The following is an 11,399-nucleotide window of genomic DNA, read 5'->3' as shown; positions in this document are numbered from 1 at the left end:
AAGTAAATCTCACAACCCCATCAAGAGCAATATTGCACTGGATGCAATATATATTACCTTTATAATAAGATTCTGGAGCGCTTTATAAAATTTCTACAGGGTGTAAAATCCTCCTAGTGTCGTGCTTCTTTGAGTCGGAACCTGTTCATTAGTTACAGTGCTGAATGATTGCCAAGAGGGATTAAACTGGGTGTGCCCTTAATATCGATTCAAAAAGAAACTGAAAGAATCTGAATAAAATTTTCCATTCAAGGTCAATTAAAATGTTATGATCCATCATGCAAGAATCTGCTGCATAAAAACAAAAAGTCATTCTGATTAGATTGTTGTTTTTAGTTGGAAAAATCCAACTCCTTAAAGACAAACTGGACAATCTGTAAGACCTCCTCTAAACAACAAAGAGCTACTTTATTTCAAATAAAGCTGTGATGTTTACTAGTTGATGCTAAAGGCATATTTGTTAGATCTGCAGAATGCCTGTAGTACAGTTTTTATGCAGAAGTTGCTGCAGACTGGATATTAATGTGTCTTTGTTACAGCAATACTTCAAGATCCGCAGCCAGGCTATCCAAGACTTGAAGGGCACAGCTGAGGATCCGTACCCACACAAGTATAAAGTAGACCTGTCACTCACAGACTTCATTGAGAAATACAACTACCTACAACCTGGTGACCAGCTGAGCGACGTCGTTCTCAATGTGTCAGGTACCAAGAAGAGGTTATGATTTTATATATTTTTCCCCCTTTCTAGAGTAATGCAGCTTCTTATCCTCTGTTAAACTTAACAAATATTTTACAGGTCGGATTCATGCCAAGAGGGCATCTGGTGCTAAGCTGCTCTTCTATGACTTGCGTGGTGAAGGAGTCAAGCTGCAAGTTATGGCAAACTCACGGTAACCTGAGCTTTTCTAGACTGAGCAATGATTGGAAATTCATTTCAGACCTCAGTATTGTTTTTTTGTTTTTTTTTTAATGTATTTTCTTAAATCTGGCAGGAGCTACAAGTCTGAGGAAGCTTTTGTGGCCATCAACAACAAGCTGCGTCGTGGTGACATCATCGGTGTCCGTGGAAATCCTGGCAAGACAAAGAAGGGAGAGCTGAGCATCATTCCCATTGAGATGACCCTGCTGTCACCATGTTTGCACATGTTGCCTCACCTCCACTTTGGCCTTAAAGACAAGGTAAACCTGCCAAAAATATACTTGAACTGAACAGGGCTGAATATGAAGGTCATCTTTTTATTTATATTTTTCTTTCATTTCTTCTGAGTCATCACAAGTCACTCCTTCTTGTTTCCTTCCCTGTTCGTTATTAACTGCCTTATTTCTTTAATTGCCAAATGGAAATCAGGAGCAAAACGATACTAGTTCTACAATTAACAGTTGTTATTGTATTCTGACTTTGGACTGAAACATTACTGTTATTTTTGTTGGTAAATATTCTCAGTCATCCAGGTCATAGTCATTCCAAAAAAGTTAAAAACAGACCACTGGTCTTTGTTTCCAAGTTTAAAGACGTTTCGCTTCCCATCCAGGAAGCTTTTTCAATTCAAATGTCAGAAATAGCACAGAGTTGCTTTATACAGTGGCCCGACAAAGCCTTGTTTTGCTTAGACAACATGCAAATTGAAACAGACGAACGGGTCCACCCCTGAGGAATATTACTGTTATTATTTTTAATATTTTTCTCTTTAATGTTCATCTGAGCTCCTTATTTGGCTCTCTGCTCTTTTGTTTGGACACATTCTTCTTTCCCAGTTCTTGGCAGCATCATTGTTCTTAGGCTCTTGTATTCATAATCTAAGGGGCATAAGACTTTGTTTTTTGGATAGCACTGGGTAATGAAACTCTGTTTTCTTTTCTTTGAATTCCACTATTACCTGGGAGTTCCAAGATTGTAATTCTCAGGGCATTTCCCAGTTTAATTTAAAATAAATTGAAAGACAAATCATTCATATTTAACAATGTATAATAAATAGAAATGATAAAGGTATTTCTTTCGTTCCAAAGCCTTACACTAAAGTACGGTTATTTTAAAGTCATTGATGGAAAATCCTTCAACCTGCAGGTTCTGCGTTTCCACTCACCCTGCATAGCGCTCCTCCAGCAGCTCTTTACCTCAGATCATCTGCTTCACAGATATGTGACATCTGTCTTTTTTAATAGTGATTACAGGGGTGTTTAATTGTGCATATTTGTTCATGGCCAATTTCAAATTTATCTCGCTGGGGCGGTCCAGAACTCGGCCTGGATGTGCTCAGATTGCTGAAGTAAAACAAATTCATGCCTCCTAAAAATTGATATCATGAAACACCTTGGGCTTGATACTATGCCTGTTTACTTGAAGTAGTAGCATATGTGCCAATGCAAACGATTAGGAAATGGCTCTTGTACTTCTTTTGTTAATTTTTTTTGATTATATATGTCACAAAAAAAAAAAAAAAATATGTTGGTTATATTGTTTGATGCATGGGAAATGTGAGGCTACATGACTTTCTTCTTCTGATTTATTTATTTTCATGAAAAGGAAACCAGATTCCGCCAGCGCTATTTGGACCTGATTCTCAACGACTACGTGAGGCAGAAGTTCTTAACTCGAGCCAAAATAATCACGTACCTGCGAAGCTTTCTCGATCAGATGGGCTTCCTGGAGGTAATCTGTGTTTTTGGAATCCTAAAGTTGATCCTAGCACAAGTCTATCCTGCAAAACCACATATGTGGCAGATTTTTGTTGTATTAGTTTTATCTACTTTCTAGTGGTAGCCTGTTTCCCTGAAGTTTGTGTTAATAATTTCAGATTGAGACGCCAATGATGAACATCATCCCTGGTGGAGCAGTGGCCCGTCCCTTTGTTACCTACCACAATGAGCTGGATATGAACCTCTTCATGAGGATTGCCCCAGAGCTTTACCACAAGGTAAATACTGTCTCTCAAAAGCTGATCCTCTCAGTTTCAGGCAGTTTGAGAAAAATGAAATCTCAAAGCCTCTTTGCTCCATTTGAGCAAAAATGCTTCTCTTATCATCTGAGCTAAATGGTTAATTAAACCTTTACAGATGCTTGTGGTCGGTGGGTTGGACAGGGTGTATGAGGTCGGTCGTCAGTTTAGGAACGAAGGCATCGACCTCACTCATAATCCAGAATTCACCACCTGTGAATTCTATATGGCATATGCAGATTACCATGACTTGATGGACATCACAGAGAAACTGCTGTCGGGTAAGTAGTAAGAAATGTTTCTTCTTAAAACAGCCTTTTAAATTTTCTTTTATCATTAAAGAATTGTATTAATCTGTTATTGTTGTGTTATTTTCAAGCTGCTTCTCCTCAGAGTCATCCAAACATATTTCCTTTTTTATTTTTTTATTTTATTAAATAGAGCGATCATTGTCTCACTTTAGTTCATAAAGCTCTTCTTAACTTGTCTTTATTTTAACTGAGATGGTTTTCCAAGCTAATCTTTGCATCACTAGCTTCACTAAAACATATTGTGCATTTGTTTTATTTTTTAAGGGTTGTAGGCCATCAATAAAGCTAATTATATTTTATTATAAATAATCACTCTGAGCTTTAGATCTGGGCCTGTAAAAACAAGTGATTTCAAGTGCTGGAATCAAATGGCAGTAAAAGTTTATCAAGGAGTCAAAATATTTGGCATGTATCGTTTGCATGCAGCCCTCTAACACACGGCATTCTATCAAATATTGTCCTTGTCCCTTGCAACAGTAATATGGCACTTATGATCATGTTCTGTGCTATTTTACTTGACTCCATAAAGCATGTTTCATGGGAGTGGTTTTAACATGTGTTGGGCCCACTTTAACTAGCAGTTACCCTTTAGGTTAATCACCTTCTACCCAAAATCAATATTGATAAGAGGAGCTTATCAATATCTAATACTGCTGATATAATACTGCTTTTATAGTAAATGATTCTAACATTTTTAGTTAATCAAAAACCCCAAACCTTAGTTGGAGGAGCAACTCCCACATTACTTAAAAATGATGTCATAGAGAGCAACTTGAATTGCGATTTAATAAGATAAATAATTTGCGTCGTAATTTGCATCGTATTTTGTTAGGATAATTATCATAGATGTGAGTTCATTACACCCTAATATTAGCTGCCTGTTCCGTGACAGAACTGATGTTTTTCCCAGTAGTTTATCTAAGTAGGACAGTTCCTCTGTCACGATATATAGTTATAATCTTCATTCTGCATGTGGCAAAGATTTGGGAATTAAATGAAAGCGGTGTCCGTTAGCTAAGAATAAAGTGTAATATTTTAATAAGCCTAACGTCTATGATGTAGTGATGTGATGGTGTGGCATACTGGAGGGGTATAAAATGCTTCATTAACTGTTTATTGGCACAACTTCACAAGAAGTGAGCCTGATTGGTAAGCAGCTACCTTCTGTAACTCAAAGCAACTTCTCTGATCTGAGTAGGATTATAATTTAAATAAATCTGTTTTCATGTCTCATGGTAATTTAATACACATACATTATGAAGTGTTATTTAAAGAGTTTGTCTCCAGTGATTTCTTTTCAGGAAAAAGAACCGTAGAAATAAACCTTCAAGGTGTAGACACGGAGCTTTGCTTTAACAATTTACTGGGTGTGCCAAAGAACATGGGAATAAGAACAATTAGATGAGAATGACATGCATTTCTTAATGACCAAGAGGGGTGTTGTCTGAAGCTGGTTCCCATGACCATTATTTTAATATATTCTCGCAGTTTCACATGCTTGAATAAAATGAAAGGTTTATTAGCAGATCACTGCAAAACTTAATAACATTTTGGGGAGTGGTGGCCTAGTGGTTAGGGCATAGAGCTTTGGAATCCAGAGGTTCTGAGTTTAAAGCCCCACTCCCACAGACTGCCACTCTGGGTCTCTGAGCAAGACCCTTAACACTACACTGCTCCCTGGGCTCCCCACTATGGCAGCCCACTGCTCCCCAAGGGGATGGGTTAAATGCAGAGGTAAATTTCTCCAAATGTGAGATCAATAAAGTTCAACTATTATTAAATAGTTTTTTTCTTTTCTCATAGGGCCATTAATGATCCTCTCAGATACTGACATGCTATCAAACTTCTGTCCCTCTTATTGTTATGCTGTGTTTTTTTCAGGAATGGTGAAGCACATCACTGGAGGATACAAGGTGACTTACCATCCTGACGGTCCAGAGGGCAGAGCCTATGAGATTGACTTCACACCTCCGTTCAAAAGAGTGAGCATGACGCACGACCTGGAGAAGATCATGGGAGTTAAATTCCCGCCTACTGACTCCTACGACTCTGATGGTATGGAGTTATTCTATCAAACCAGTTGACTGACTTAATATCATCAAGAGGTTATACAGTTATAATCTTCATCTGAAGCCGTTCTGTTACGTTGTATACAGCATCTGATGTAAGATATTTGTTTGTTTTTTTCCAGAGACCCGCAAATTCTTTGATGATCTCTGTGCCCAAAAAGGTGTAGAGTGTCCTCCACCCAGGACCACTGCCCGCCTCCTCGACAAGGTGCTACAGGAGGAGCTTTATGAAAACCTCATGGTTGTTTCTCATCGTTGTGCTAATGTTTTTGCTCTTTGCTCCGTAGTTGGTGGGAGATTTTCTGGAGGTCGAATGCATCAACCCCACTTTCATCTGTGATCATCCTCAAATCATGAGTCCTTTGGCAAAATGGTATGAAGTAAATAGATTTTCATGGTAGGTTTAAATTATTTGTGCAACTCTGAACGTGGTCATTTTCTCTGTTTTAGGCACAGATCAGAAAAAGGTCTAACTGAGCGTTTTGAGCTCTTTGTCATGAAGAAGGAAATCTGCAACGCATACACTGAATTGAATGATCCAATCAGACAGAGAGAGTTGTTTGAGCAGCAAGCCAAGGTCTGTAAAGACGCATTATCCTGCTATAGAAGCATTTCCACTCTACTTTTTGCACCATACTGATGGTTTAAGGCGGCTCTCTTTAGGCAAAAGCTGAGGGTGACGATGAGGCCATGTTCATTGATGAGACATTCTGCACAGCACTGGAATACGGTCTGCCTCCAACTGCTGGTTGGGGGATGGGAATCGACCGTCTCACTATGTTCCTCACTGACTCCAACAACATCAAGGTAACATTGTCGTTATAATCCTTATACAAGCCGACTGGTGAAACATTTTTTAATTTCTGCAAAGCAGATTTTATACAACCTGAAAATGCTCTCCAGAGTCTATTTAAAAATGCTTAAATATTTAACTATAACACACACAAGATACTCTTGGTAGTAATGTAATCTCAGTTTAAAAAATAGCAATATTGTCAATTGTGATTTCATTTTATAAATAGTTAATTACTCTTAACTTGAAGTACATCTCTATTTCATTATCATTGCTTGATGAAAATCTTTTTTTGTAAAATCTTTATTTTTATGCCGTTCATGAAACGTGTTTTTATTTTTATTTTTTACACAGGCAAATAGAAAATGTTCATAATACTAAATAGAACAGGTGTAATGTAGATTTTGTATATCACAGGCATATAGAAATCTGGCTCTTGTTGCCCTAACAATATGGAATGCAATAAATAAAACTGCAAAGCAGGAAATCAATCCAGATCATCATGGATGTCTGAGCATTGAAGTAAAATGAGTGGATCAGGTTTAAAAGAGGAAGTAGGGCAGTAGCAATGAGGAAACGGGAAGGAAAGCTGACTTGAAAAACAACCTGCATAAAAAAATAAACAAATGAACATAAGAGCAATGCTCTAAAGAATGCATCAATTGCACTCCTCTCATTCCATGTTTCATTAATGTCTGTAAATGTCACGTGTCAAAGAGGCATATAAAAAGCACTTGTATAAAGAATAGCACCCAATGTAAAGTCCTACTCATTTGTGGTGTTGTTGCTTTGTGACTTTTAAAAATGGAAATTGAGTCCAGGAACATTTCTAACTGATAGGAAATGGCCATTATAGTGTGAGACTGTTTGGAAAGGCAGCTGTCTTCTTGGCTCTAATTCTATTAGATCAAACATGAGAATCCTTTATCTACTCTCATTTATGCTAAAATGTATCCTATTTGAAAAAAACTTTATCAGCCTTTTTGTTTAATGTAGAGGGCTATCAGTTTAGCCAAATGGCCCACAAAAGGATTTGTTAGTGAAAGTCAAATATTATGTAACTTGCAATGGGTAAAGAGAAGAGGCCGGCAGTTCATGCTTTTCTTTAAATTCTATTTTATAATGGTTGATGATTGATTAAAAAAAATATACCATTATTGCCCCTTTTCCATCGAAAGCCCTGGGATTTAAAGCCCCAGAATTTGTATATGGAATCCTGGATAACTCCTTATTCACTCGCCCATTAAGCAGCACATTGAGCCTGAGAGAAACTGCATTACATCTTTAGTCCAGGGGGTGGCAGTACTAACACAGCTGGTTCTCTCCTTTCATCTAATGCTAACATGCTACATGTAAATCCCAAAGCTTAAGACGTTTGACATTTTACTTTTTGGTCAAAACATAACTAAAGAGTTATTAAGGAGTTGCTTTTTAACTGCTTGATTCATTTAAAATGACCACTATTACCACTATTATAATAACCAGGTATGTCTCTTATATCCACAGCACAAACGGAAAGCTTTCTTGGTCTTTTTGTATTATATTAAAGTTCAAAGCTTAACTTGCTTAACTGGCAGACTGATTGGGCTATTGGAGGGACTCCCTCACTCTATAAAGGCATATTTAAAATGTAAAATCATAATCTTGATACATTACATCGGTAAAGTTTTGTGGTGCACTTAAAAACATCTTAAAACAAGTTTTTGTGGTAAAACAATTGACGGGTAATGACCAACAGGTTAACGTCAGGGTTACAGTTAGCTGAAGATCCTGTTTTACATCCTGGCTGAGTAGGCAGCCCAAGCCTTTAGTTTTACATACAAATGATCCCAAACATCATCAGAGGAAGGATCTTCATCAAAGTGTAATACTTGGTCTTTTACAGGAGGTGTTGTTGTTCCCAGCCATGAAGCCAGATGACAACAAGAAGGCTGAAGGCCCTCAAACATCTACCTAAGGCCATGACCTCTGGTCTCTCCAGCTGTCGCATATCTGCAGGGGTTCCTGTCAAGTCCAAGTCTTGAATGGATATGCAGATTTTGTTTTATCTGTGTTGGTTTGTTAAGAATTGGAGTTGATTGGTCATTAAGGGAAATTATTATTTCAATGGCATATGGCTAGCTGGTATTACTCTTGTTTTTATTATATCTGCTCATCATACCGACTTTCTCCTCCGTATTTTGAAAGGTTTTAGTGGTCTCTGTTATCCAGAGGGTAAATATTTCATCCAGAAATTATGTGAATATGACTTGATCCACTGTCATGTGCAAACCTGGGGGTGGTTACTCCATACATCTGAGTTACTGAGGGAGTCTTTCATTCTGAAAACCAAATTAATAAATTGGATTTACACCTAAGCAACTACTCAAAACTGGTGTTTGAAGCATTTTTTTTGTAAATTCATGTCATTTTTAACCAATCTGCTTGTTTCCTTGTTTAGGGTTTTCATGTTGGTTCCTCAGATTTCATAGTAATCTTCAGAGAAAATGAAATAACAATAGATTTGAATAAAATACACATTTTTGTTCCTCAACTAAGATGTTTGTTACCAAAAGAATAAATGTCTTGACTAAATAAAATCCATCTTCTCAGATTTTATTTAAGAAGTGAATGAAAGGGAAATGCATGGGAAAATCTAAAACTCACTATTTTAATTTCACTGTGTTATTATTAATTTATGACAAAAACAAGTGAAGTCCAGTGGTTACTATCCAGGATGAAGTTTGTCGAAGGACACAGAATAATGCTATTAAAACGTTTTTATCCCTTATAAAGATTTATGTTCAGATCAGAAAAATACAAATACAACCTGAGTAAATGCAAGATGTAGTTTTTAAATAACCTTATTACATTTTAACCCATGACAATAATTAAGGGCTTGAAGGAATACTGGATAGCTTCTTTGCAGAAACTTTTCAATTTAACTGCAATCAAGGGTTTTCAAGCATGAAGATATTTTTAAAAAGGCCACAGCACCTTAAACAGATTTCAGTTCAGACTGACTAGGCTACTACAATAACATCTTTTCATTTTTGTAATTTAGAAGTGGGGTTTTCCACTGCTTTTTCACTGAAATAAAGGTCACAATTCTTTTAAAGAATTGTTGTAGGAGAAGGTGAAATTATTAATGAAGAAATGTTCTGCTAGAGAAGCAAAGCAGTCCCTTACTTTCCTGCACATTGCTACCATCCTGTTTCACAGGTGTTGGTATGTTAAATTTTCTTAACGATTTGATTATATATTACAAACATTTACTCAGGTTATGTCTAATATAAAACAACCATTTTAACTAGATGGATGACAGGTGCAAATGCACAGAAAACTGGGACGAGCTGCACAAATAGGAGTGGCGTCCTAGTGGTTCTGGCATAGAGCTTAGAATCCTGAGGTTCTGAGTTCAAGCTTCCCTCTGGGTCCCTGAGCAAGACTCTTAACCCCATGCTGCTCCCCGGGCGCCGCACAGTGGCAGCCCACTGCTCCCTAAGAGGATGGGTTAAATGCAGAGGTAAATTTTTCCAATGTGAGATCAATAATTTTCAATTATTACAAACACAAAAAACATGCGACAAAAAAAAAAAAACGGTGCACCTTTACACCCGTAGGCCGCTGTAGAAATATTTACTATGGAAGGAAAAATACACATCTATATTATTACCAGTGGCAGTTAAAATATTGTAATGTCATTCAATATTATATGGATATGAAAAAAATCTAAAGGAACACTGTGTGTTGATGGAGATATGTGCTGTATTTTTCAGTAGAGAGGGCTAATGAGCAGATTGGGAACAGGTGAGCAGAGAGCAGAACAGAAAGGGAGCTAGGGAAAAAGGAGAGCACAAGACTTAAAATAACTAGAAAACACAACGAAATAGGAATTAAACCACTAAGACTTTAAAAACATGGAGCAAAGTAAAAGTAAACACTCAAAAGAAATCATAACAGAACCAAGACTAAGAAAGTAACTAAGAAAAAAACAAAGAACACAAGATAACAATTAAACCATAAAAAAACTCTAAAACAAACAGCAAAGCAAAACTGAACATCCAAAAGAAAAAACATAACAGAATCAGAAACCTAACAGGTCCTCTAACCTCAACTCAACCCTGCCAAATTCAGATAAATACATGGATTACACAATATTACAAATCTGTAATTATACAAATATATACTTACTTTGTAAGAAAATCAATAACTCAATCAATCAGTCAATTAACCAATCACTTTAAAACAATCCTTTGATCATAAGCTTCCTCTGACCTTTGCCCCCCTGGTCTTTCCTCCTCCACTGCTGTCCATGCGGGAGCGCGCCCCATCCCACTGTTGCGCGCTCCCGCGGCCGAGTGTTTTGTGTAAGTGTGTGTGTGGTGGGGGCGGGGGGGTGCATGTGTGTGTTGTGGGTTAAACGCTGCTGCTGCGGTGCAGAGTGAATGAAGATGGCGATGAGAGCAGCGCTGCGGTGTCTCTCTGGAAACTTTCCTCCCAGGCTGTCCAGACTCTCGCCCCCAGCGCTGGTTCCAGCCACTCGGCTGCTCTACGGGAACAGGAGCGGCTGCTGGCGGACTTTCAGCACCACTTCGGTCCACTGCAAAGGTAAAGAAAAGCAAAGCAAAACAAGCTCCAGTACCAGGGAGCAGGGATGGACCCAACTCTCCATGCGGACAGACAGCTTATTTTAATCAGCTACCAAAACAGGAAAATAAATAATGATGTCAGTGTTTGTGGAACGCAGAAATACAAGACCATCTAGGTATTTGATTACTTTACTTTTTTTATTATTATTATTTATCCCGTGACTATAAGCACGTGTTGCATATGCCTTATGTCATTAACCACGAGCTTCCAATTAGGCTGTTGAGTGCAAACCCATGTGCACCAATATGCAAACATCTCCATGCTGGAGTTATGCCTTATGAAGGCAGAATAAGGTATTTGCCTTGATTTACTTGTATCACATGATTTTATTCATGCTTCAGCATCTAGCACCATCCCAGAATCTGGTTTAAACCTGTATGTTTCTGCATGATCTGATGCAGGCACTGGAAATTGTTGAGGCATAAAAAGCCTGCTTGGGGCAGTGTAGGGCTGACAGCATGGGCTTGGCAATACAATGCTTCAGCGCACTGTGAATAAGGACTGTGGACACAAGTTGTTTTTGCATCTGCAGAGACCTTTTACTAACTGTATATACTATACTATATATAGATAGATAGATAGATAGATAGATAGATAGATAGATAGATAGATAGATAGATAGATAGATAGATAGATAGATAGATAGATAGATAGA

The 11,399-nt window shown here is 37.7% G+C and overlaps 2 protein-coding genes across 4 annotated transcripts in view; both read left to right on the top strand.

Annotated features, from left to right (window-relative positions):
* kars (lysyl-tRNA synthetase) overlaps window positions 1–8,685 on the top strand; it is a 10,453-nt gene extending 1,768 nt beyond the window's left edge. For all 3 annotated transcript variants that reach the window (XM_015383471.1, XM_015383470.1, XM_015383473.1), the window contains 12 exons: window positions 540–705; window positions 800–893; window positions 996–1,182; window positions 2,528–2,653; window positions 2,799–2,918; window positions 3,058–3,220; window positions 5,132–5,305; window positions 5,442–5,527; window positions 5,607–5,692; window positions 5,770–5,896; window positions 5,983–6,126; window positions 7,998–8,685. In XM_015383471.1, the coding sequence (XP_015238957.1) occupies window positions 540–705; window positions 800–893; window positions 996–1,182; window positions 2,528–2,653; window positions 2,799–2,918; window positions 3,058–3,220; window positions 5,132–5,305; window positions 5,442–5,527; window positions 5,607–5,692; window positions 5,770–5,896; window positions 5,983–6,126; window positions 7,998–8,069 (1,545 nt within the window). In that variant the 3' untranslated portion in view covers window positions 8,070–8,685. The remainder of the gene's footprint in view (window positions 1–539; window positions 706–799; window positions 894–995; window positions 1,183–2,527; window positions 2,654–2,798; window positions 2,919–3,057; window positions 3,221–5,131; window positions 5,306–5,441; window positions 5,528–5,606; window positions 5,693–5,769; window positions 5,897–5,982; window positions 6,127–7,997) is intronic.
* Window positions 8,686–10,510: 1,825 nt separating this feature from the next.
* Window positions 10,511–11,399, top strand: part of gcsh (glycine cleavage system protein H (aminomethyl carrier)) — a 4,693-nt gene continuing 3,804 nt past the window's right edge. The window contains exon 1 of the mRNA XM_015383435.1: window positions 10,511–10,777. Coding sequence (XP_015238921.1) covers window positions 10,540–10,777 — 238 coding nt within the window. The 5' untranslated portion in view covers window positions 10,511–10,539. The remainder of the gene's footprint in view (window positions 10,778–11,399) is intronic.

This window comes from Cyprinodon variegatus, unplaced genomic scaffold (assembly GCF_000732505.1).
Source record: "Cyprinodon variegatus isolate N-32 unplaced genomic scaffold, C_variegatus-1.0 Scaffold285, whole genome shotgun sequence".
Classification (NCBI taxonomy): domain Eukaryota; kingdom Metazoa; phylum Chordata; class Actinopteri; order Cyprinodontiformes; family Cyprinodontidae; genus Cyprinodon; species Cyprinodon variegatus.
Note: the sequence above shows the minus strand (reverse complement) of the source record. Positions and strands in the feature narration are given on the sequence as shown.